The sequence below is a fragment of the Rutilus rutilus genome (assembly GCF_951802725.1).
Source record: "Rutilus rutilus genome assembly, chromosome: 3".
NCBI lineage: Eukaryota > Metazoa > Chordata > Actinopteri > Cypriniformes > Leuciscidae > Rutilus > Rutilus rutilus.
This window is the reverse complement of record NC_140211.1, coordinates 59,794,082-59,821,236: the sequence shown is the minus strand read 5'-3', so window position 1 is coordinate 59,821,236 and position 27,155 is coordinate 59,794,082. Positions and strand designations below refer to the sequence as shown.

Genomic DNA, 27,155 nt, shown 5'->3' with positions numbered 1-27,155 from the left:
AATTATAATCCAATCATCAGAACTGCTTTATAGCAGAATACTGTACACTACACTCTCACAGGTGTTATTGTGTCATAACTTTCATTTTCAGAGAAATTAAATGAATGAATATTGTTTCAGGGGAAAACCTTCCCTTTTCCCAGTAAATACATTTCTATGCTTTTCATTTAAATATACACTTCCTGAAGTGAGTAAAAACATGCGGGTTATTCCTTCAGTCCGGTGGATTTTATACAATACTGCATAATTTACATAAAATGTTAATTAACTTTCATGCACATGGTTTTCCATGTATAGACCGTGCAAACAAACAAACAAACAAACAAACAACAAACAAACAAATAAATAAATAAATGATGAATGAATGAATAAATAAATAAATAAATAAATAAATAAATAAATAACGATTAATAGCATAGGAATAACAACAATAATAAAAAAAAAGACATTTTCAAATTCCTGTTCCTCAATCATGTTTTCTTCACTTTGAAATAAAGGTTACATAGAATATATATATAAAGCTAAACAACATACTGTATATATTGATAAATCTAATCAGCAGTTTTGAGTAGTAGTGTACATTATAAAATACAATATATTGTGATGCATAATGTGTAAAACCGTTAAATGTGTCCCTCGATCCCTGTTGCATTAGTGCTATTGCCCTTTAAAACCTTCAGCATATTCCCTAAATCACATAATAATAACAATAATAATTTGCTACATTTATCCAGTATAGTGTTTTCTCTGCACTAGCGCTTCATATGCGGGTGAATCTCCTCGATGACGAGCAGCACGACCCGATGAGGCCAGAACTGGTGCATTATTGTCATGTTATCTCTGAAAAGATGCTTTGAAACAACATGTACTGTAAAAACGCTTAATAAATAAAGGTGACTTGATTTGACTATCTCTACAAAAAAATGGAAATCAAATATATGCATGTACTGTACTCATATATGTGTGTATAGACTTATTATTAATGGCTTGATAAATGCATCAACTTGTCATGTATCATACATGCATCATAATGCAACAATATTAATGTCAGTGTCATATATGCTATAAACATCAAACATAAACATAACTTTTTCTTTGTTAGTGAGTCATTCATTTCTCAGAATATAAACCACTTCAGGTGTAACAGGTTTATGACACAAAAGGGATGTAATATTTCACTGTATAAAAGCTTGTGTTTCCTCGTCTCTGTTGAACACTGAAGAACAGCGCTGCAGATCGGTGAGACTATACACATTTCACAGACATTTGTAATATCACTGATATTACACAGAACTGTAGAAAATACACTGTTTTTCACGGACTGTGATGATGCCTTTCCACGATTATTAACATTGCAAATCTAAAAAAGTTTTTTTTTTTTTTTTTTTTTATAATATTTTAATAAAAAAAAAAAACACATTTATAACACTGTACTTTGTTTTATAACCTTGGCATTACGAACGGCCGAGCGAGAGGAGAGACTTTCTCTTTTCTCACCAACACTGAAAAAACAAAACAATAGTTATTTATTTGAAGTTTCCTTTGTAATGCTGGAGTGTAGTAATGTTTTACATTGAACTCAGACAATATAGCACTGAATTAATGTTGTTATGGCTTACTTAGAAACATTTCAGTAAACAACAGTAGATTTTGTGTTACACTTTGTAAGACAGCATATATTCAGTACACAATATAGATAATAATGAAGTACCAACCGATGACAGAGACTTCAATATTTGGTGCACAATAACGGTAATAATCAGTGGATATTTTTTGAGAATGGGTCATTTTGAAACGTTACAGGGCGTCGGGCTGATTGCACAACAGAATCCAGAAGCCAGTCTCGAGAGGCTGGTTCCACCAGTAGAATGTTAGGCAGTGTGGAAGCTTCTGTGCAAATGTTTCTCGTTGGGTCCTGCAGACCACAGAACAGGGTTATCAAATACAGTTTGGGTCTCCAGGTTTATGGGGGTCCTATCCACTGCGGCCCCGAGCAGGATCTGGTAATGGAACAAGAAGTGAAGACCCTGTTGGAGAAAGGGGCCATAGAATATGTACCTCCCTCCAGCAGGGAAACCGGGTTTTACAGCCGGTATTTCATAGTTCCAATGAAGGACGAGGGGTTTGGGTCCCATTTTGGATCTGCGAGTTCTGAACGAGTCTGTTATGCAACTAAAGTTCTAAATGTTAACACAGAGACAAATCGTGCCACAGATCAAATCCGATGACTGGATTGTCACGATAGATCTCATGGACGCATACTTCCACATTTCCATCCTTCCATGTCACAGGAAGTTCCTGAGGTTCGCTTTCGGGGGCAAAGCATTACAGTATCGAGTTCTTCTGTTCGGCCTAGCATTATCACCCCACTCTTAACCAAATGCGTGGATGCAGCTCTGGCACCTGCAGGGGATTTGCATCATGAGCTACGTCGACGATTGGATGATTCCAGCTTAGTCGCATCAGTTGGCGGTTCGGCATCGAGATGTCGTTCTCGCCCACATGAAAGAGTTGGGGTTACGGCTAAACGTCAAAAAGAGTGTGCTTTCTCCACTTCAGAGGGCCACTTTTCTAGGCGTGGTTTGGGACTCAATGTCAATGCAGGCACGCCTGTCACCAGCACGTATAGAGTCCATCCTTTCGGCTGTGAAAAGTATAAAGCTAGGCCAGTCACTCACTGTCAAACAGTTCCAGAGACTGTTGGGTCTGATGGCAGCAGCTTCCAACGTGATACCTTTTGGACTGCTGTACTGCAGTGGTGGCTCAGGACAAGAGGGTTTTCCCTGAGGGGCAACCCCTTTCGCATGATCAAGGTCACGTGGCGATGCTTACGTGCCCTGGTTATGTGGAAGAAGCCTTGGTTCCTGTCCCAGGGCCACATGTTAGGAGCTTCTTGTCGTCACAAGATGCTAATGACAGATGCCTCTCTCACGGGTTGGGGAGCGATCCTGGAAGGACGCTCGACTCAGAGGGACTATTATCTCTCATGGCACATCAACCGTCTGTTTTTCATGCTTTGAAGATTTTCCGCACAGACCTCAGGGGTCATCACGAGCTTGTCCGCACAATACATTGGTGGTCGCCTACATAAATCATCAAGGGGGTTTGCGCTCGCGTCCACTTTGCAAACTGGTGCGCCAAATCCTCCTGTGGTCAGAATTTAGGAGCAGACATCCTGTCGAGACGGGCTGTGGCCCGGGGAATGGAGGAGAGCAGATATGGAGGGTGTTCGGCCAGGCACAAGTAAATCTGTTTGCATCTCGAGAGACGTCTCACTGTCCTCTTTGGTTCTCCCTCACACATCCAGCTCCTCTGGGACTGAATGCTATGGTACAGCCGTGGCCGAGGCTACGTTTGTATGCTTTTCCCCTGATTGCTCTGCTCCCGGGAGTTCTGGAGAGAGTTCGCAGGGACCATGTACGCCCACTTCTTATAGCCCCGCGGTGGCCGGGCCGAGCATGGTTCCCCGATCTAGGGTTTGATTGTTCACCCTCGACCAGAACTGTGGAACCTGTGGGCTTGGCCTCTGAGGGGGCCCAGCTCATAGAAACGGGTCTCTCAACTGAGGTTGTAGAGACCATTCTACATTCCAGAGCTCCCTCCACGAGGAAAGCTTATGCCCTGAAGTGGAGAGTCTTCACTTCATGGTGTAGTGACCGTCAGTTGGACCCAGTTAACTGCCCAGTTAACTGCAGGAATGGTTCACTGCAGCTCTATCCCTGTCCACTTTAAAGGTCTATGTGTCGGCCAGAGGTGCTTACCACATTCCTTTGGGTGGAATGTCTTTGGGTAAAGACCCGTTGGTATCTCGTTTCCTCCGTGGCACTCTGAGGCTGAGGCCTTCAGCTCGGGTGCCGACATGGGATCTGGCCATTGTCCTTCAAGGCCTTTCCCTGGCTCCCTTCGAGCCCATTGAGGAGGTTCCAGACAAGTTTCTGACCTTAAATGCTTAGTTTGTCCTCACTATCACTTCTCTCAAAAGAATAGGAGATTTGCAAGAATTGTTGGTTTCACCCTCATGTTTGGAATTTGCACCTGGTATGGTCAAAGCGTTCCTTCACCCTAGACCAGGCTATGTTCCTAAGGTCCGCACTAATGTGAGCAGTTGTCCGAACAGTTGTTGGTGTGTTTCGGGCCCCTAATAAAGGGTCCCCTCCATCTAAGCCAGCGTTTCTCAAAGTGTGGAATTTTTGTGCCCATCTCTATTAATTACTTTATTTATTGACCATACACTCAAAACTAAACAATGACACATTTAAATGTAAGCCTTACTTAACCTTTGCATACATGTAATTCTGTCTGACCCGCTAGCGTGAGTTTTTCAGGGCGACGTTACTTAGATTATCACTTTATGGTTTCGATGGTGACACGTCATTGCTTGTCACGTGACACACCACAGCCACAATGGCGCTGAATGACTGATGATCTGCTTTTATTTAATTTTTCCTTTTTTTATTCAAAATATGAACACATTTGTTAGCTATAGCAGGAAATATCTGATATTCTGATTATCAAATATGTGCAAGTGGATGTGTTTTGTTGTTTAACCACCTTTATAACGATAGCGTTATTTGAGCTATGTTATGTTAGTTTGTGCCGCATTTCAGAATCGGATCTGTTGGATTTGTCAATTAATCCACTTCTCCCGAAATACATGAAAGTAAGTGGCCGGGGAACTGGGAGAAGAATAGAGTCAACTTGAAAGTTACTTACACAATGTGTATCTGATGTGTGTCATCTAGTTATAATGGAAAGGATTATTATTGCCTCTTCCATAGCCATAAGTGTGTGTTTTACAAACTCAAATTTCTGAAACCTAAAATAAAGATTATGAGGTTGAAAACACTGGATAGTTGTGATATATGACAGCGCTGATCACGTCTGTCTCTGGCTCAGCGCCAGCCAAAGCTCAAAAGCACATTTGAATTTAGCCGTTGATCACGTGATGAACTGGCCGATCTAATCACATCGGTGTGATCGTACGCTCCTGGGACCAGCAAACACAGTTGCATTATTATTATTTACTTTTGAACAAAGTCTATTTTCATGCAAAGTGATCATATAATTGCACTTTCATTTTTTCTATTTGAAAGTTTTTAATGCTGTTACTTGATGTTATGTTTTTAAAATGCTTAATTTTAATACAAACTTAAAGCCTAGTTTATTACCATGTTGTTGGGGCGATTGGGGACAGGTGGGGCTCGGAACCCCTCCCTACTTCCAAAGTGGGGAATGGCAGAAAAAGTTTGAGAAACACTGATCTAAGCAGAGGGTTAAGGCTATCTCACGTGCTCATGAGTCGGACAACCTTCCCTATAGCAGTCCGTTACCATTCTACTAGGAGTGTGGCGGCCTCTGAGGCCCTTGTGTCAGTAGTTGCTCTCCCAGATGTCTGTGATGCGGCAGGGTGGTCCTCAATGCACACTTTTGTAAGGTTCTACTCTTTGGACCTGGACTCTACACCAGGGTCCCCGGTGCTCTCGCCCTGGTGCTGCTCCTTGCGATTTCACACTAGACCGACAGGTGGCGCTATGGTCGCATTGGTATAGACGTTCCCTCAGCGTCAATCAACGCATCGTCTCGTTTCCTCTTCAGGGAACCGAGGTTACAGTCGTAACTGAGGTGTTTTATAACTTTAATACTCACTGAAACGTGAACAGTGTCGATAGTGATTCCACATGGAACCATGATTTAATTGAGTTAAAGTAACATATTTTGTAATGAAGCTACAAATAATAACAACAAATACTAATTACTGCCCGATTGGTACAGTGCTGGAGTTACTGCGGGTTCGTTTTTCAGCAGGGTTACCCCCTTCCACACTGAAGGTGTATGTGGCGGCCTTAGTGCATACCATGTCCCTTTTGGTGGTATTTCCCTGAAGGGGGGAAACCTTTGGTTGTTTCCTCCGTGGTGCTTTTAGACCAGGACAGGAGTATGGCAGCTTAGAAGCCTTATTATATATGTAGATATCCGTGTAGGATGTGGTATGCGGCAGCCTGCTCCTCTCCGCTCACATTCGTAAGGTTTTACAACTTCGACCTGGGCGCGTCCCCAGGTTCTCAGGTGCTCTTGTCTTAGTTGTGCAGTATTCACACAGACAGGCTCTGGTTCGTATGGCGTTTTGGTATTCTCGTTCCCAAAGCGTCATCGACGCATCGCAAGTTCCCTCGAAAGGGAACGTCTCTGGTTACGACTGTAACCCTAGTTCCCTGAGAAGGGAACGAGACGATGCGTCACTTTGCCATACTTCCTACATCCCTGTGATCGACTTACTTTGGCCCTTTTCGAAGCTAGCGCAGTTCTATTCCGGATGTGCTTTATCCTTTCCTGGTCGTGACGTCACCCGCCCATGACGCCCACTCTCGCCCACTCTCGCCATTGGACTAGTTGACACAAGTGCTTCAGATGCAATCACGCAGGAGCGTCCCCTCTTCAGGGAACCGAGGTTACAGTCGTAAACTGAGGCGTTTTATAACTTTAATACTCACTCAAACGTGAACAGGGTCCATTGTAATTCCAATAGTCCATGGAACCATGATTTAATTGAGTTAATTTGAAGTAAGATATTTTTTAATGAAGTTACAAATAATAACATGTGCTAACAAGCAAACACTAGCTTTTCTGGAATCATGGTTATGTGATTTTTGTCTAATGTCTGTGCCATGGATGTTTCTTTTGTTCTCACTCGGCACATCTTTCACTAATCTTTTATCATTATTCTTTTGTATTTATTTAGCCATTGCTAAGAACTGTACTTATCCCGTTCTTCTTGATTCCCATCTCGGCACTGGAATAAGGACACACAGGAACTTATCAACAATTTTGAGACACAATTTTGAGACAACTGTGAAAATAAAACAGGATTGATGATGTACCAATTACCTTCATGCAATCCCAGTGAAACAATTCAAATTCCAACTGAACTTAGAGATTCACTATCATGCCTCGACATTGTATGGTCCGATATGTTTGAGACTGTAGAGATAAACCCGGACAGAGCCAGACAGCAAGAGCTTGACTTTCTCCAAGGAGCCCCGCCAACTTGGCTGAATTTTTACACATCGGCAAACTTACCATTGGTCGAAAGGGACGGCTTTAATGATTTAATACAGTTAATCGAGAGGAAAAAAGAAAAAAGCTGTCTTATCACTGATGTTTCTTTACGATACCAGCCTGGCAGTGGAGGATCAACCCTCGGCATGCAGGTGCTTTGGCACTTCCGGAGAGATCTCAGATGTGCCAGAGCCATCGATTCGGACTTCGACACCAAAGAGCTGTCGAAACAAGTGCTGGACCTTTTTCTGCTGTCTAATGAAGAACGAGAACAGAAAACTGTGCTGCTGCTACTAGACACCAAGGGAAAGCTGGACAAAAATCGGCCTATCAAAAATGAGCTCTGGAAAAACCTGATTAAAGAAATCCATAATAGGGGCATCAACACTCAAACTCCAGTTGTGATAATTTTGGACTGGAGCACTAAAGACTTCAGTCTAAACGACACACTGATTCTTGGTTCCAAACCCTCTGAAGAGAAAATCAAACAACTGAAGGAAAAACTTCTGCAACAGATCCGACTACAGAGAAAAAGCCAGTGGAAACTTACAACCATAAATCTGTTGTACCATGAAGACAGCAGCGGATCAGCACTAGCCGGGGAGATAATGCAGGACTTGAGGGAAGAGTTCACATGTGAAACCTGGACAGACCCGTTCAAAACAGAGATTTCAGAAAATAAAGAGGAGTATACAAGAGAGATTGAAAATATGTCAAAGGAACTGCTCAGAAAATATAAAACACATAAAAAACCTGTGCTTCTCCTGTTGGATCACAAAGATGACAAGCCACTCCGTCACTTATTAAAGAATCTGCAGTCAAAGCTTCAGCATGATCAGACCGACGGTCCTGCATTGATCATTATTAATGCTGTCAGGAAGAGTATTGTTCAAGAGAAAAGCCACGTGAAGCTGAAATTGGAGCTCTTACCAGAGGAGAAGGAGAGGTTTGCCCAGAAAAGGCTGGAGATTGAAAAAAAACACACGAAAATGTCAAACATGTTTCATGCCTTTAACATAATGCTGGGAGGTTTCCAGAAAGAGGAAGCAGAGAAAATGATCACAGGAGAAATGGCCAATCTCATTGAAAAGGACAAAACGTCCAGCAGCACTAAACTTCTCAGTTTTTTGGCTTTGGTAAATTCATATGTCCCGGGTTCACACTTGTCGAAGCCTTTGTGCAAGAAACTCATTAAGGGAAAACCTTCGGTGGAAGAGATAATGAAGCCTTTCATGGATCTCATAGTCATTTTCTCTGACAGAAAGGAAAAAGCAAACTGCATACGTCTGAAACATCCGATGATTGCTGATGCATGTCTGAAAAGGTTCAAAGAGAACAATCTGACAAGATTATCTGTTATCACTCTTGACTTCTTGAACAAGATGGTAAAAGGAAATGAGAGTGATTATGAGCAAATCTGCAAGAGATTGTTATTCACAAGACCTGAGGGTCTGGTGGAAAAGGAGAAGTTTTCCAGACTGATTCTTGACATCATGAGGGAAGGTACAACTAACAATTGCATTGATTTGTTGGAGAAGGCTTCAAATTTGTTCTCCACAAACCCTTTTTATCCTCAAGCACTTGCACGTTTGTATTATGTCAAGGTTACAGAGGAAGTAAAATATCGTGCTGCAGAAAAATGGGCAAAAGAGGCAATTAAAAGAGACTCCAAAAAATCTCATATTAGGGACACATTGGGGCAAGTTCACAAAAACCACCTGTCAAGTTTCTGGATTGGAAGTATATGGATTAACGCGAAAAAACCATGTACAGACATAAACACGCGTTTGGACATTGCACTGTCGGCCATTAAAGCATTTGAAGATGAAGAGAAAGCAGCTGAAGACGAGTTAGATGACGACATCAAATTCAATAACTGGGGCCACTTTGGTTTTCTACAGGTTTGCAAGGAGATTTATGATTTAATCAGTCCAAGAAATCGTCTTGAACAAACATACCATGATTTCATCAATGGCCTCAGAGGTAAAGTTGAGTCAAAGTGTGATTTCTTCGAAAGGTACCTGACATTCTCAAGCCCAAGCAACAAAACAGAGGAACCAGAATACTTCCGTAGAGATGTTGAGGATTGCTACAAGCTATACTTTACACAGGGAACGCAGACTGAAGAAGAGACCCTGAATGAGAGAAAACAGAAGACTTTTGCAGGAATGCTTCATTTCCTAAAGTCTGACATCAATGTGCTTAAACTGAATTTGAGTGCGATTGAAAAACCCCAGTCTGAAGATGAAACCCAAACCATCCTCTACATTCTTGCCAACATCATCTTGAGTCAGGCTGGTGAACCGGCGGTAAAAACAGAAGAGCTTCAGGACATGTTACAGAACCTTTGGTCGACTAAAGCTGAAGGCAGAAGCCCAGAGTTTTACCTCTTGATCCTTTTGCTCTTTTGGCCTGAAGAAGCAAAGCCAAACCCTCCTAACCTTGGAGACTGTGTGCAATATATGAGTCAGTCTTACGAGAGGACGTATCAGAAACATCTTCGCGGACGCTTCCTGGTTCCTCTTTTCTTCTACGGGAAAGGAGAAGGCTTGCAGAGACTCGTTCATGCCTTAAAACCACATCAGAACGGGTCGCAGAGACTGGTTCACTCAAAACTACACCAAACGGATCTGGAGCTCCTCACTGAAGGATATGAAAGTGTAGAAGTTGAATGTCTTCAGCAAATCGATGGGATAGTCAAGAATCATCGAGTGTTTGCTGTGAGAAATGGGCAACAGATTGAAGTCAACGCCTACAAACAGGCCAACGCTTGCAAACAAGGACACGTGTCTTTCTACCTCGGCTTCACAATCAGAGGACCTGTCGCCTACAACATCACATATCAGAACTGTAAGTATATGCTTTATATTTCAGACTCATAAACAGAGGTGTAAAGTCCAGGGGTCAGAAAGTAAAAGTCCTGCCATACGTTAATTCCACCAGAGCCCGTCTACGGAGAGCCTGGCCACTCCCTATTAAGTCCTATTGTACCGAATTTTGGTTGTAGTTCCACCAGAGCTCCACTGGGGGCGATCGCCCATGAGTGCAGAATGAATGGGAGTCTATAGAGCTAGACGGCTAAATTTGTCTCTTTCACCCGATTGCCGTTGAGAAATCTCAGATTTGATTATAGGTTTTGCAAGTTCAACATGGGTTATAGGTCGAAAGCTTATGAGCTTTAAGCTTATCGAGTACTTATGTCCTTTCGATTTCTTGCAGGTTGAGTTGTTGTTGCCCATAACACGCTAGCATTCTGCTAATGAACGCCCAGAGATACCGCTTGATGGCATCGTGTGTGTGTGTATTTTAGGCGTGGTCTTTTAAAACAACAAAACAAAAGCTCTTCTAGCACGTGTATTTACCTGTGTCAGCTGTGTTGTCGATGCCTCGAGAGGAAAGTGACTCCAAAGTGACTGAAGGATTGCCGTAAAGCAGTATCTCTGGTCGTACGATGTGTATGACGTCATTGGCATTTTAAAATACTTTTTAAAGCAAATAAGTGACTCTAAAAAATCTAACACCCAGCAATGTGTAATTTCTTTGCATCTCCTTTCGAATACAACATTCAAATTACTAGACAAACAATTATATCCTGAGAAAAGTGGATTTTGAGGGGTTTAGCGCCATAGACCTCCATTCATTCTGCACTCGTCCTGTGAGCGCCCTCATGTGGAGCCAGAGTGGAACTGCAACCAGTTCAGAAGCCAGAAGTTTACTGAGAGTGGAAGTTCTCCCCTTATTAGGGCCCATCCACACTACTGCGTTTTAGTTTAGAAACGGAGAATTAAAACGAATATGATCTCCATCCACACCAGCGTTTTAGCTGCGTATTAGAACTGATCTCCGTCCACATTAAAACGAATGATTACGTGACCAATCACCAACACTGGGCATGCACGTGCCGGTGTAAACACAACTTCATTGATAAAATTATCCCATCATGCGCTGGTTCTTCCTGGGTTAACCCAAATCCGACGGGCAGATCGCTCGAATAATAGCTTGCCTCCGGCGCATGTAGGCAGTTATAGCATTGTAAAATGCAGAATTTACTTGCATAACAACTGCTAGCAAAGATATACGCCATGACTGATGACACTCAATCATAGAGCCGGGCGTGAGCCTCTACTACGTCATCATTTCTAAAGTCCTCCGTTTTGACCCGTCTTCACTAAAACGCCCTCCGGAGATTCAAACCGAAAAACGGGTCGGCAGCGTTTCTAAACTTCTCCGTTTTGGGTCTCCGTTTTTGCCGTTTTAGTCTGGACGGGAGGTGCAAACATAGCAAAAGGTCTCCGTTTTTAAACAAAAACGCAGTAGTGTGGATGGGGCCTGATGGCTAGTTCACACTACAGGATTTTAAGCCCGATTTAAGCCCGATTTGCAAGTTAACGAGCTCGCCGACAGGTCGGGCTGTAATCGCGAATCTTTAAAGGGATAGTTCGGCCAAAAATGATATTAAACCCATGATTTACTCACCCTCAAGCCGTTCGAGATGCATATGTCAATAATTTTTCAGACAAACACATTTTCAGTTATTTTAGAAAATGTCTTAGATCTTTCAGTGGTTATAATGTCAAGTTATGGGGTCCACCTCCTTTAAGTCCCAAAAATGTGCATGCATCCTTCACAAAAGTAATCCATCCTGCTCCAGGGGTATAAACGAAGGCCTTCTGAGGGTAATCCGTGCGGTTTTGTCGTAAAAATATACATATTTAAAATTTTATAAACGAAAATAACTGGCTTCCGGCTACGGTCGACGCGCGTTCACGGGAGATGGATGCCAGCGTATGACATAGGACGTAGCGTTTGATTTACCTATACTTCGTTCTATGTCACGACACTTCCTACGCTACGTCCTACGTCATACATGACATTACAAAAGCCTTTTGTATTTGTAACCATTGTTGCCAAACCACAACAGGCAGCTGCTTTTTCATTATAATGTTTTACTCACTTCCAACTCTCTCTGACAGACAATCCCTGCTGCCCGCGTGTGCTTATCCATCCTTTCACCCATAATCTTTTTTTTTGGGGGGGGGGGGGGGGGGGGGGGTTCTAAACAGATCATTGCGCAAACAAAATATATATATATGTGTATGTATGTATATATATATATATATATATATATATATATATTATTTTTGTATTTTTTTACCGTCAATTTTGTCCCGCCGTCCATTTTCAAATAGACAATGCGCCATTGGAATATACCATTTCCCATTCCACTTCTTGCGCATGTTTTCGTGACAGAATGTGGTTTTGGGACCGGATAGAGTCGTTGGGTGACAGAGTTGTTGTCAGCTCGTATAGTGTGTAACCGGTCCGTGTACTTTTTGATCATTTCATTTCCTGTTTGGAATGGAATAACGAGAAATGAAAACCAGCTCGTTTATTCGTTTTTTAGTTTAGTTTAAAAAACGAAAAATGAGATTTTGGCTCGATTTTTCATTTTTCGTTTGTGGTTTACAAATCGGTTTATGTGTTCGATATTTCATTTGCACACGTGGGCGGCACTGAAACGCCCCTTTCATCTGATTGGTCAAAACGCTCCGCCTTCAGTAAGCTACGAGCTTTTCTTTCTGTCAGGCAGAATAAGAGTCAGTACGAGTGCGGCACTGACAAATGCACTTTAATAAAATAATGTCTGAAACCACCACTCACAGTTAACTAGGCACAATATTTGAAGCAGAAATATGTTGCTGGTCACGTAATTTAGCATGATGTATTTCCCATTGATAAATACAGTGCAAGTAGTTCCGTCTCTTTGGATAAAAGGGAAGTGGAAATAAAAATAATAGGCTGAACTGTACCATGATAATATGTCCGTAACATGTACCACTCTCGTCTTTTTATTTACATCAAAAGGCAGGTAGGCGTGTGTGACATATGTAGGCTATAAATAATTTTGAAAATTTAATAGAAATAAAGTTTATATTTAAGAATGTAAGCATGTGTAGCCTCACATGAAAAGAAAGAGACAGAAAAGAGAGAAGCTAGAATCAGTGAACGTACATTAATACTGACTAAATTACCAGGTTTGGGATTAATTAAAATCATGTCGGTTGAAGAGCACGGCATACCTTTAAAATGTTATTAGTTTTATTATAAAACTAATAAAATTTTATTCCATACTGAATTGGTCGATGTTTCTCTGAGTTTTCTTTATTATGTTGGCTTAAGAAAGCCATCATATTTGAACATTACATTATTATAGACGAAAAATTGACTCGCCTAGAACTTTAATGCTTCACCAATCTCAGCTCAGACCTTCAGACTGGTCTGACGCGCTTATATTTTTTCTAACTGGTCAGACTTACTTTCCCAAAAAATCCATTGACTTTATCTGAGCAATGAAGGTCGAAATACTTAATGCTGTCCACTAGAGGGGGCGACAGGATAATAAGTCTTTTCTACTCTCTTTCCCTGTTTGCATCAGCTTAAATGACAAATAAATGCATGAATTTCATTCATAAATAGGCCATATCTGTGTATCCACTCTCTAGTTTATTTTAAGATATTGTTATTCACACTGGTTTTTGCATTTAATGTTTGTCCATCTGGAACTTTTATTTGTCATGAGCTCTATATTTTAAGATGTAGCCTACTAGAAAAAAAAGAAAAAAAATGATTCAACAACACAAACTCTATTTTTACTCGCCAAATCAATTTTTACTCTATCTATCTATCTATCTATCTATCTATCTATCTATCTATCTATCTATCTATCTATCTATCTATCTATCTATCTATCTATCTATCTATCTATCTATCTATCTATCTATCTATCTATCTGACTGACTGAGCTTATTTTGAGAAAAATAGCAGATCACCTTTTTTAAACTGTTATTTAAAACGGTGGTCTGCTATATTTCACAAAGGAAGCCCACAAATTTGTGCGGTCGGTGGCGTTATACGAGAAGGACATTTTGAATATGAGCCTATTGTAAAATTAACTGGCTTAAAAATGCCGATTGATTAGTGCAGAGTTACTCCAGACGCCTCACGGTGCTGTTCGTATTGGAATTGTGTAATCACAGATTATGAACAGATGTTTTCAGAGGTGGACAAAGTACACAACTTCCTTACTTGAGTGAAAGTACAGATAATACTGATCAAATATTACTCCGTTACAAGTAAAAGTTGTAAAGACCGATTTTTACTTAAGTAAAAGTACAGAAGTACTCGTTTTTAAAAGTACTTAAGTATCAAAAGTAAATGTCGATGCATTGTTTTATTATTGTTGCATTGTTGTGTGTAATACAGTACCTTATGCGTCTGAAACTATGCCTGCCTTCCTACCCTCATATCAGTATCAAATTTATTTCTAGAACACAGTTCCAGTAGTGGGATTGAATGTGAGATTGAATAAGTGCACTAAATAACGTCCACAGTGGTTTCTTTCACACAACTGTCTGTTCCCTCAAATAGTGCCATATTTTTCAGTTTTTTGGCTTTTAGTATGAAAATGTTAGCCTTACTGTTATCTATAAGCTAGTGTGCACCAAACCAATGACAAAATTCGCATTTAGAAGACCAAACCCAACGTTGAAAATGAAAATCAGTTTCAAGTACAGTAAAATCAAGCAAAGATTACAGATACTCAAAATGTGTACTTAAGTACAGTACTCAAGTAAATGTACTTTGTTACTGTCCACCTCTGGATGTTTTACACAACAAGCATATATTCCCATTGGGTTGTTGGGTTTTCATGTTTAATGGGAACTTTAGACATAATGATTTTTATACTGTACAAACTGTGTTATCCCCTAACTCTAATGTAACAGTTATGGGTAGGTCATCTACGGACATCTAATGTTACGGACATATTATCATGGTACAGTTCAGCCTATTATTGACTTTTATCCAAAGAGATATTTGAACTATTTGCACTGTATTTATCAATGGGAAATACATCATCCTAAACTAATCTGTCTGTCATATACTGTGGCTCACATTATTGGGGTCGCTTGCAAGAAGCAGCAGCACGAATTACGTGACCAGCAACATATTTCTGCTTCAAATATTGTGCCTAGTTAACAGTGAGAAAAAGTGCATTTGTCAGTGCCGCACTCGTACTGACTCTTATTCTGGCTGACAGAAAGAAAAGCTCGTAGCTTACTGAAGGCGGAGCGTTTTGACCAATCAGATGAAAGGGGCGTTTCAGCGCCGCCCACGTGTGCAAATGAAATATCGAACACATAAACCGATTTGTAAACCACAAACGAAAAATGAAAAATCGAGCCAAAATCTAATTTTTCGTTTTTTAAACTAAACTAAAAAACGAATAAACGAGCTGGTTTTCATTTCTCGTTATTCCATTCCAAACAGGAAATGAAATGATCAAAAAGTACACGGACCGTAACCCCCTGTTGCAGAACATTTACGTAGTGTCACATAGTGTGAACACCACAACGACTTCAAGACTCCAGAGCAAGTCATGTAGTCTAAACAGCACAGCGATCTGATGACGTTTAAAGTTGTGTAGTGTGAACTAGGCATTAGACATTCTCTGATTCCACCCATGAACTCCGTCAGCTGATTTCACTCATTAGTTCTCTCTCCTGGCTGAAAAACTGAGCTAATTAGCAAATCAGGTGATTGGAACAAAATACTGAGGAGGACTTTTACTTTCTGAACCTGGACTTTACACCTCTGCTCATAATTCACATATTTGGCAAGCATTTGTCAGTAGTGAAGTTTAGTTGTGTTCAAAATGTAGATAGTATACAGTCAAACCAAAAATTATTCAGACACCAGATATAATTTGTTATATATATATATATATATTTTTTTTTATTAGTGTGTGCAGGACACTATAGTTCATTTATGTAAGTGAGGAGAGCAAAATAAAGTAACCATGACATATTATACACAAATATTGCTCATACAGAGACTACCAGTAACATTTATAAACATTTGGGACCAAAAATGATTCCGACACTTTGAGCTGATCATGTTTTGCTGAAGTGTGTTTTCTTTAATTGCTAATGCTCTTTTTACACACAGACTGAACAAAATGAAGCATTGCTTGGTGATTGGTTGAGCTAAACTGGTATTATCTAATTGTGTAGTTAAATTTAACAGCTGACAGATATTCAACATAATTCATGTGTGAGACAGTCTAACAGAAGGACAGACAAAACCAGTCAAATATCAACTGATGTGATAACTTTGAGTCTTTTTATTATATAAATAGATTTATTATACACATATTTAATGACCATTTTCTAAACTATAGCAAATCAACCTTGATAGTGTGAGAAATGTTGAAGGTGTCTGAATACATTTTGGTTTGACTGTAATATATCAATTGTATTTTTCTTTCAGTGAATGATTTTATTCTTTGTTTCTCTGCAGAGTTCATGGATTATCGAATAATCTAAATTACGTTCTTCATTGACCCTGAAAATGCTCAACAGTGCCAGTAGACAATTAGACGATTCGATAATTCTGGTGGTGGGTCTGTAAATTACAATTATTAATGACATTTACATTTGACATGCATTTATTATCTGTTGTGTATCATTTATTCCGCATTATTTCACAATATCTCTTGCTTTATCTGAACACCAGGACAACAAGTTTCCACTCTATCACAATTCCCATCAGTGAATTGAGTTGATTATTCCTTATGCACAATATGTAACTTTGAGATGTATGTTTTCAGTTGTGGTGTGGCTACATTTGCTCCAATAACAGTAATATAACATTATATCTCACTGTCCCTGAATGCAGTAAAACATTACAGCAAGTATACGGTATCAGGGTGATTAGATCTGTAGTGTTCATACTCATAATCTCTCCAGCTGATCTTCATGTTTAGCTGGACTCAAATGCTGGTTTGAAAACTTCTTATAGTCTGTAACCCGTCCGGTTCTTCTCGGATCTGCATCTCCGGATAACAAAGACTGCGGAAGATCTTCCCCTACACCCCTTTCTTCAGGTTACCTGCGTCGACTCATAATCCTGAGTTTGGGCTTTGATTGCTGAAATAGCCTCATCTTATCAATTATATGATCTCAGAGTCTTTAAATATTTTGTTTTAAAGGTTAAGGAAAGTACTAATATTTATTTCTTTTAATGTTAATGTCATCCAGCTGGATGATCAGACTCGCTTGCTTTCCCTTCATGAACTTCAGTTCCCAACACCCATCCCTACAGACTCATTATTGGTTGATCTCTTCCACCTGTGTGTTATTACCTTGTCTAATCGGCCGTTTAAGCTCTTTCCACTCACACTTTACAAAGTCTTGAATGTTATTACTCTGAATTTCTGAGCGTTTTCCTGAGTCTTGTTTTTTGATTCTCTGCCCGTATTCTGTGTTTTCTGCCCTGTTGTTTATTTGCCTCTGTATTTGAGCCTTTGCTCATTATATGGATTACCATTATGGATTGGCCCAATAAAGCCGCATGTGAATCTTCAACCCAAGTGTGGAATCAGTCTTTTACAGTTACAATACATAATATTTCACAGATGGTGATCAAATTTATCAGTCCAATATTTGTTGTTCTATGAGCAATGACTGTAATGCCAGTGACAAATAATATCTTGCTTAATAAATGTACATGCTAAATAATATATATAGTGTGTGTTATGCCAGCTGTTAATTTGAACTAAAACAGATAAGATTAAACTGGATCCAGGGCCAGCAGTTCATTTATGATTTAATTATGTTGAAACTAGTTTGAACTTCATTTGTGTAGTCGACTTAAAAATGTATTCATGCAACAAATGAAGTTCCTCAAACTCAGTTTGTTGTTCGAATATAATTTCATTAGAAGTCGTCATAAAAGATCAACGCAAGCTGTTTGTCTTGAGCCAAAACATTTGTTTTAATTGCTTGTAAATCTCTCGATACGCTATATTATTATCAAATATCCGTCAACTTGTTTTCTTTCAGTTAGCACAGATTTAGTGTTTCTTTTGGATCTGAATGATCTGCCTGTTTTTCACAGAGATTTACTGCTTCCAACATTAACACTTGGTATTCTTTATTCCACTGCGATTAACAAACACAACCAGAGGGAAGTGCAGTTTAAAAAGCCTCATAACAGCTGATCCATGAAACCTTTAGCTGTAATATTAGTGTCCTTCAGTCATCATCAGGTCAGTGGTCTGCACTAATATACAGGGCTAGAAATGAACACCTGCCAAATGCGGATGAGAATCACCCGTGGCGGGAAACAGTCAAATCACGAGCCAATTTGACGTGTTGCTTATATTTACTCACTTTGCTGGAGAAGTTTGTGTGAGACAAATCTGCCCAGATTTAGCGCAAATACTCCTGAGTCATCATGATATATGAAATACAGCGTACTGCAGAATCTGCTCATATCTGGCTTATTTGAACACACACGTCACTACAGCAAATTATGGCATGCTTGTTCATTTGCACTGAAGCAATAGCGAAGATTAAAAAAAGCATTTAGTGATCAGTCCACCTAAAACACATTATTGGTGTAAAGGATAATGATGAAAGAGAAATAGATGAGATGCTGGATGACAGGATTTTGTTTGAATAAGAAATGAATGTATGAAATAAATGTTTTATAATATACATATATATATGCTGTGGCGTAGTTAATCTGGTTTATGTGTTTAGTAAATTAGCCAAAAAAATAAATAATTTACCATAACCAAATATTTACCATGATCTTTTGCAAATATAACAGTATGAATTTACACTTATTTGACTTGATTCAATTAAGTATCTAACCAACCAATAATTAAATCTAAATGCCTTCTTAAACTACAGCTGTCAGTTTTTGCAAAACAATCAACAGGTCACTAGTTTTGGATGAGACAAATATCAAACTAGAAACATAAAATTGTTTAAAAAAAAAAAAAAAAAAAAAATACACTACAAATAAACTGTTCAACATTTTTAACAGGTTAAGTTTAGACGATAAGATGTTCAGTAGATTCTACAAAGTATAAGCTCTTTCCAGAATAAAGTGTGTGGCTCTTAAAAGAGCCTTTGTGTGCTCGCCTCCTCGCCTCTACTTGGAGCTGGTGTACTTGGTGACGGCCTTGGTGCCCTCAGACACGGCGTGTTTGGCCAGCTCTCCGGGCAGCAGCAGACGCACGGCGGTCTGGATCTCTCTCGACGTGATGGTGGAGCGCTTGTTGTAGTGAGCGAGACGAGACGCCTCACCGGCGATGCGCTCGAAGATGTCGTTGACGAAAGAGTTCATGATGCCCATCGCCTTGGAGGAGATGCCGGTGTCAGGGTGAACCTGCTTCAGCACTTTGTAGACGTAGATGGCGTAACTCTCCTTCCTGGACTTTCTGCGCTTCTTTCCTCCCTTTGCGGCGCTCTTGGTGACGGCCTTCTTGGAGCCCTTCTTAAGCCTGTTTTATGCTTCTGCGTCGAACTGCCGCCGTAGCTACGTCGTAGGCTGTGTGTGGCGCGCGTACCCTACGGCGTACCCTGACGTGCACCTCTCCAAAAATGTAACAACGCGTCAATTCTACGCGGACACAAGCGCTGTGATTGGTCTGCCAGAACCCCTCCCTCGGGGTTTCACACGCTCCCTAGGTACGCGTCAACGCGGAGAACGACACAGAAGTATAAATTAAAACCAACACGTTGCCTACGGCGTATAGGCTCCGGCGTAGGTCCGACGCAGAAGTATAATGAGGCCTTTAGGCGCGGACTTGGCTGGTTCAGGCATGATGAGGAATGATCTCAGAGCTGACGAGTCAGTGTGAACTCAGGAGCGACTCTGAGGCTTTTATCCGCTGCACTATGCTAATTTACAAGGAGACGCGGAGACTTTCTGATTGCCTGTTTTCATTGGCCAAACCCATAAACTCGTGTTTCATTGGACAACACAAAACATCACGAGTGGATCGAGGGCCAATCACAGGCGGTTAAATGATAACCCCGCCTACTGTCTCATGTTTGAACCAGAGCCGTTAATTAAAATGTTTTTCAACGGCTCTGGTTTGAACGACACAGTTGCCCGTTTCATTTCCTGCTCTCTTTATTTATTGATTTTAGTAATATTTTGATAAAATAAGTGGTTCTAGACATATTGTGCACCATCATTTAGTTAAAACCCCAAATAATCACATTTGAAGGAGTTTTAAAGAAAAGAGACTAATAACGGTCATACTCCCTTTAAAAACAGTTTCCTCAGAACTCCATTGATTCATGAAACTGTTAAACTGTTTAAACTACAGGAGTAGGAAATAAAAGGCTATTTTAGTAAAAAAAATAAAATAAAATAAAAACCTTACTTAACTTGGTACGATTTCTGACCTAAATGTCTTGATTTTGTAAAACATTTAGCATCTATAAATGGATAAACGTGTAATTCACATTGTATCTTAGGTCACATCTGTGGTTCGGTAGAGAGAATTAATAATGTTAATGGTCTCAATATTACTGACAAACTTTATACAATTACTTATTAGTAAAGTCTTAACACAGAAAACATCCTTTAATAAATTACTTATGGTTGATATTGCTAAATCATGGACTCTTTAAGTGCGGGAGTGTGTGGCTCTTAAAAGAGCCGTTGGGTCCGTCGGTTCCTCCTGTTTCAGGCGTTTATCCCCCGAAGCCGTACAAGGTGCGTCCCTGCCGCTTCAGCGCGTACACAACATCCATGGCGGTGACGGTCTTCCTCTTGGCGTGCTCGGTGTAGGTGACGGCATCGCGGATCACGTTCTCCAGGAATACCTTCAACACACCGCGGGTCTCCTCGTAGATCAGCCCGGAGATGCGCTTGACGCCGCCGCGGCGAGCCAGACGCCGAATGGCGGGTTTGGTGATTCCCTGGATGTTATCGCGCAGAACTTTACGATGACGCTTGGCGCCTCCTTTTCCGAGCCCTTTCCCCCCTTTGCCTCTTCCAGACATAATTTCCAGATCGTTAAGTTGGTCAAGTGATAATGAAGAACGGAGGGTGAAGAGAAGCTTTTTATACTGGCTTACAGGACCTGACAGAAACCAGCGTCGCGTCACATGCGCGCGCCCCGCCCCAAAATATTAGAGCGCGAAACATTTAACCGCCACCCCGATCAGGAGTCTTTCCCTTGTTTTATATTGAATATTTATACATTTTCAGATAATATGATTTACAGTAGTACTGGTTGATGATTAACAGTGCTGTTCTACAAGTTTAGCAAAGTAAACAAAGGGGGACACAATACATCAAATTACAATATTGTTTATAGTAAAATTGCGAATAGTGGCATCTGTGATATTTTTCTATGTATGTGTGTGTCCTGGTAAACCCTTCATTATAGAGACAAAATGTCCCCACAAAGATGGCAATATCTGAAATCCTTGTCCAGTTAATATTCACTTTCACATGTTCACCCATATATTGGTTTTACTGATGTGATCATATGCGCTTACATGATGAAAAGAAACCAAAAACGCGTTATAACCAGCAACTTTTTTTTTGCTCAATGAAAATGTGCCTTGGAAACATTTAATTGTATTAATCACTGGATGTCTGATCCCAATGCCATAAACTGATCAGAAGAAACAGAAATGGCCAACAGTATGTTTTAGTAAACAGTAATACGGCGATAGTCTGGAAATACAGTTACCGCATAATTTGCCTATTTTCTCCCCTCATAATTGCCCACTTATCTTCTATTTAATCCAGATCCCACACTACGTATTGCTTTATATTCAGCGTTAAAGTGGAAACTGTCTCGTTTATAGTAAGTGATGTGGCTCTTAAAAGAGCCGTTGGGGAGTGATGCGCGTGCACAGAAGCGGGTTTAAGCGCGCTCTCCGCGGATACGGCGCGCCAGCTGGATGTCCTTGGGCATGATGGTGACTCTCTTGGCGTGGATGGCGCACAGGTTGGTGTCCTCAAACAGACCCACCAGGTAAGCCTCGCTGGCCTCCTGCAGGGCCATGACAGCGGAGCTCTGGAAGCGCAGGTCCGTCTTGAAGTCCTGGGCGATTTCTCTCACCAGCCGCTGGAAAGGCAGTTTGCGGATCAGCAGCTCGGTGGACTTCTGATAGCGGCGGATCTCCCGCAGAGCCACGGTCCCGGGTCGGTACCGATGGGGCTTCTTGACGCCGCCGGTGGCGGGCGCGCTCTTCCGCGCTGCTTTAGTCGCGAGCTGCTTCCTCGGGGCTTTGCCGCCGGTGGATTTACGAGCGGTCTGCTTGGTTCTTGCCATCGCTGGAGTTTCTTCTCTCTCGGTCCTGCTTGCGCTGGAATAAATGCTTTCTGTAACACGCCTCCTGCTTTTATAGCATTGGACCGTCTCGAGCTCACAGTGTCGCGATGATGCAGAGGCTTGTGATTGGCTAATGTGTGTGACGCGCTTATGACTGCTAGCCAATGACTGCGCGTTTCCTCTTTTCAAGCAAGCGGAGGGTTTCCCGCTCAAGACGCTTTTGTTCAGTCGTGGACTATTTTGCTCATCAATCAGTGCAATAAAGACATCCATAGGCTTTATTCCCACATTGCGTTATTTATTTGTTCTGAAATACTCGCCTTAATTCTCAGTAGTTTTGCAGATCTCGGATCAGAACAGAATCACATTACAGTCAGTATAAAAGCTCTGCAGTCAGATATTAACACACACACACACACACACACACACACACACAGAGATAATGTAAAACACAGGATCGTTCAGTAGAGCAGATATTAAAGGACAAAAGATCCTCAGTAACATTGATCAGTTTCTGTTACACTGGAAATCTTCTGAAGCAATGTATAGTTTTTGATATTGGATAATCAGTTAACCCTGGCCTCCAGGCAACATAGTCTATTTTAGTTTATTTTTATTAAAATGAAACACCCATTTATTGGTCAAACCTTTCTCAGGGGAGAAATACTAATCAATGAAAGTGCAAAAAAGTGGTCACATGACCCACAGGGGTCCATTTTGTGTCTAGTTTCAGCACATGTGCACAGGTCACATGACTCCATATTTTCCCACTGAAAAAAATAGCACTTTTTTACTCATTTGCGTCCACTTAATTACCCACATAAAATATGAGTGACCTTCCCTGGTAATTAAAGAAGTATTTTAACCATTTCACGCATAGTGGTCACTACAGTGGACAACTATTAAAAAAGCATTTTCTTGAATTTGCACGGGTTTTTATGGCAAAGTTGCACATCAGCCTCTTCAGTGGACCCTGGTGCATCATCCTATACATTGCAACCAAGTGGCAAGCCGTTGTGTTTCGATTTTTTCCCCCTCCAAACCAAGATGGCAAAGGGTCAGTCAGACATGCCAAGTTGCTCCGGAATATCCACTGATTCCTTCTATCCTAGGAGACTCTTGTAGGTAAAAAAAATATTGCAGCATCAAGCAATATCTGATGAGTCATATCACAGTAAAATTTTCCAAGTTTTGATTTTAGATTGAGAGAAAACTCTGATTAATCACATGTCCACTGTAGTGGACGTCATGCATGCAATGGCTATATTTCAGCTACAATTCATAATTATAATGTGAATATTGTTTTTGAAATTTAAAACTTAAAAACTTTATATGCATTGACTTTTTCTACTGTAAATAAAAGTATTTGTATTATTAGAATGTAATTTTCATTGACATTGAAAAAAGTCATGTGATTACATAATGTATGACACTTGTAATGCATTACTTTACTTGTTAGATCAAAAAGTAATCTGATTTCATAATGCACGTTATTGTAATGCGTTTTTTTACTCATAACATCAAAAAGTCATCTGATTACATAATGCATGTTACTTGTAATGCGTTTCTTTACTCATAACATCAAAAAGTAATCTGATTATGTAATGTGCGTTATTGTAATGCGTTTCTTTACTCATAACATCAAAAAGTAATCTGATTATGTAATGTGCGTTATTGTAATGCGTTTCTTTACTCATAACATCAAAAAGTAATCTGATTACGTAATGCACATTACTTGTAGTTAATTATTTGTTAGATCCAAAAGTAATCTGATTAGGTAATGCATGTTACTTGTAACACATTACTTTACTTGTTACATAAAAAAAGTAATCTGAATGGGTTATGCATGTTACCTGTAATGCGTTACCCCCAACACTGATCATTTCAGATGAGATTGAAAAAACGTATCGCTAGGTTTTCTCAGAGGAGGGCTATGATAGAAATGTGCATGTCCATCTTGAACATAATCAGAATGATCAGCTAATAAGGGTAAATCTCCATACTCTGGTGCACTGGAGGAGCATCTGAGTGGTTTCCACAGTTGTACATTGACAGGCTGTAGAAAATTCTGATGGAATCACGTCCTCATGTTCTGATATCAAAGATACGCGATGTGCAACTTGTATGAAGTTGTATGAAGCCATTGCAATATTTTGCATTCATATTTTTTGTATATATTTTATAGTTTTCACATGATTTGATATAATTGTATTGATTAGTTTGTTAAATTCACATACTTTATCTGTTTGATTATTATCTTATATTTAATACAGTATGTCTTCAGTTTAAACCATAACCGCATGCTGTCACTCAAGTGGACATCTGAAGATCTCTTTGAAAAATTTGTAAAAAAATAAAATAAAAATAAATTCTTGTTGTTCATGCCCTAAGAGCAATAAAAACACATAGGAAAAAAATCCTGACTGAGGTTATCATAATTCATGCATGAAAGGGTTAAAGAACTTTACATTATATATCATCAAATGTTTTAGAGTACACAACAGAAAACTGTGTTGCCTCAAGGCCATACCAGACACACTGTTGGATACAAATACATTATATTTATAAGGAAAAGGGTTAATATTATCTAAATATATTTGCATTTTTGCATGATTTTGTAATGCACTTAGAATAGTAATTCACATACTAAATCTGCACATATTATGATCTGCACATTTTCTGTAGCACCTAAAAAGGTATAAAACAACTGCAGTTGATGAGGGTGAGGAAGAGGAGGATATAGTGACAGTGAATCCTGCAGGGAGAGAGAGAAGATGGAGATGAAGATGAAGATGAAGGAGATGATAACTTGATATTATTGTTTGGTAATAATTGTGTTCATCTATGGTACAATGTTCCCTGAGAGCAACAGCCAGATATGAAATGTTACTTTTTATTAAATATGGAATACATTAAAAACTGGTTAAATGTGTTCATTCAAGTGTCTGGTTAAAGAAATTGAGATTTTCAATAAAAAATATTAATTTTTTTCTACATGAAAATGTCTAACGTTTTAATTTATCCTTGGTTGTACCATGTTACAACATACTTTAAATGAATTGATGTTATAGTTTGCAATTTTAAGCAGAAAAAAAAACACCACAAATAACTCCATATTGATATATTGCACATTATTATAAGGTTTTAATATGAGAAAAGATGGGTTGATGTCTGATTGTGTTTCTAGTTTTGTTGGACTAAACATGTAATTTCTATCTTCAACCTGTTGAGATAATGGTGTTTATGGTTGTTAACCAAGAAAAGCGCTCTCTGTCAGATAAAGTGAGTGGCTCTTAAAAGAGCCTTTGGTGGTCAGCGAGACTGCAGCGCTTATTTGGCCTTGGCGGGCTTCTCGGTCTTCTTGGGCAGCAGCACGGCCTGGATGTTGGGCAACACGCCGCCCTGAGCGATGGTCACTCCGCCCAGAAGCTTGTTCAGCTCCTCGTCATTGCGCACCGCCAGCTGCAGGTGCCGGGGGATGATGCGGGTCTTCTTGTTGTCCCGAGCGGCGTTTCCAGCCAACTCCAGGATCTCCGCGGTCAGATACTCGAGCACAGCCGCCAGATACACAGGAGCTCCGGCACCGACGCGCTCGGCGTAGTGGCCTTTGCGGAGGAGCCTGTGGACACGGCCGACGGGGAACTGCAGCCCTGCCCTGGACGAGCGAGTCTTGGCCTTCGCTCGAGCTTTGCCGCCGGTTTTGCCTCTGCCGCTCATTTTAACAACCAGTTTCTACAATCTTCACAGTCAGAGTAACTGAATGAAGAGCAGCAGCTCCACACACTGTCTTTACACGAGAGTGCCAGTCGCCCATTGGCTTAGAGTCTGATAACATTTCAACCAATCACTGAACTTCCCTCCAAAGCCCAGCCCCCCCTTTCTGGCGGGAATAGTTATGCGTAAGTATTTGTGACGGTTAAGACCATGCAGTTTAAGAATACTAAAAGCACTGACTGGTATTAAATGAAATTTTACAATTCACCTAGTCAAAAACATATTGGGAAACTGCTGGGAATATGAGCAGACATATCTGAATAGCTTTGGCTGGACAGCAGGCTCAACAGATAGGCATCAGTAATATCTATATTAGCCCACAGTGGCTCTATTCACCTTGGCTCTTCTCAATGCCAACAGTTGATTTGCAAATACTTAAGCCAATAAATCAAAACCAGAAATATGTTCCAAAAGAGACAGACGCTGCAATGTACATTCCTCACTTTATGAATCTGCAAGAAGAACTGCTAACAATATATTAGTATATGCAACTGAGACGGCTGCTATTCAGAGAGCCTTACAGTGGGTGGAAGAAATCAGACAGTACTTACAACTTGCACTTACAATTATATTGAATGGAAAATCTAAATCTAGGCAAGTTATATTAATAGAAGTACTACAAAGTTTGTATAGAATCTGCCAAATGAGAATTTAGAGTCAAATTTGTATGAGTGTCAGAATTTACTTCAGCACACACATATAGACATACTTACCTTTGAGTAAATCAGAAATTAAAGGTTAAGTTAAAGTAGCTGTCAGAGAGATGGGATAAAGGAAACAAAGGACAACAATTGTATAATATACATAAACAATTTGGCCATGTAAGAACTGATTATGAGAATGGAAATGGTTATATATCAATATCTCGATTGAGAATTGAAAACTATAATAAATCACTCCAGATGACAGGAAAACATGAATCCGGTCAGTGTAATCACTGTGGACTTCCAGTGTAAAGCATGTGCTGAATAACTGTAGGGCATATGAAGTGAAAGAGTAAAAAGAGGAATTAAAATCTGCTGCCATTAATTCTCTGACATCAGAACGTACTAAACACTTCTTATAAAGGTTATAAAGCTCTAATAAGTTTCCTGAAAATAACAAAGTTATATAATAGAATATGGGTCGATTTTTGATGTTGTTGTATTATTATTATTTTCCCATGATATCA

General features: G+C 40.1%; 5 protein-coding genes across 5 annotated transcripts; 1 reads left to right on the top strand and 4 right to left on the bottom strand.

The window, feature by feature from the left end:
- Positions 1 to 1,211: 1,211 nt before the first annotated feature.
- Positions 1,212 to 17,478, top strand: LOC311288191 (sterile alpha motif domain-containing protein 9-like). Its single transcript, XM_084405471.1, has 3 exons — positions 1,212 to 1,239; positions 6,740 to 9,906; positions 16,414 to 17,478. Coding segments are annotated over exons 2-3 (3,039 nt in total). The 5' UTR covers positions 1,212 to 1,239; positions 6,740 to 6,869; the 3' UTR covers positions 16,416 to 17,478.
- A 518-nt stretch (positions 17,479 to 17,996) lies between these two features.
- On the bottom strand, positions 17,997 to 19,731 carry LOC311287488 (histone H2B 1/2-like; the record flags this gene model as incomplete). Its single annotated transcript, XM_084404358.1, has 2 exons — positions 17,997 to 19,408; positions 19,715 to 19,731. The coding sequence occupies 2 exons, from the start codon at positions 19,729 to 19,731 to the stop codon at positions 19,057 to 19,059; spliced, it is 369 nt and encodes a 122-aa protein (XP_084260484.1). The 3' UTR covers positions 17,997 to 19,056.
- A 294-nt stretch (positions 19,732 to 20,025) lies between these two features.
- On the bottom strand, positions 20,026 to 20,925 carry LOC311288207 (histone H4). Its single transcript, XM_084405487.1, has one exon. It carries the CDS (start codon positions 20,922 to 20,924, stop codon positions 20,613 to 20,615), a length of 312 nt encoding a protein of 103 aa, XP_084261613.1. The 5' UTR covers position 20,925; the 3' UTR covers positions 20,026 to 20,612.
- Positions 20,926 to 21,799: 874 nt separating this feature from the next.
- LOC311288197 (histone H3.2) lies at positions 21,800 to 22,235 on the bottom strand (the record flags this gene model as incomplete). The annotated part of the gene is made up of 1 exon (XM_084405477.1): positions 21,800 to 22,235. Exon 1 carries the CDS (start codon positions 22,208 to 22,210, stop codon positions 21,800 to 21,802), a length of 411 nt encoding a protein of 136 aa, XP_084261603.1. The 5' UTR covers positions 22,211 to 22,235.
- Positions 22,236 to 25,538: 3,303 nt separating this feature from the next.
- On the bottom strand, positions 25,539 to 25,927 carry LOC311288199 (histone H2A-like; the record flags this gene model as incomplete). The annotated part of the gene is made up of 1 exon (XM_084405479.1): positions 25,539 to 25,927. The coding sequence occupies one exon, from the start codon at positions 25,925 to 25,927 to the stop codon at positions 25,541 to 25,543; it is 387 nt and encodes a 128-aa protein (XP_084261605.1). The 3' UTR covers positions 25,539 to 25,540.
- Positions 25,928 to 27,155: the final 1,228 nt, after the last annotated feature.

Bases quoted from the DNA above. Each gene is read 5' to 3' on its own strand.
- LOC311288191 (XM_084405471.1), top strand. From the start codon at position 6,870: ATGATGTACCAATTACCTTCATGCAATCCCAGTGAAACAATTCAAATT.
- LOC311288207 (XM_084405487.1), bottom strand. From the start codon at position 20,924: ATGTCTGGAAGAGGCAAAGGGGGGAAAGGGCTCGGAAAAGGAGGCGCC.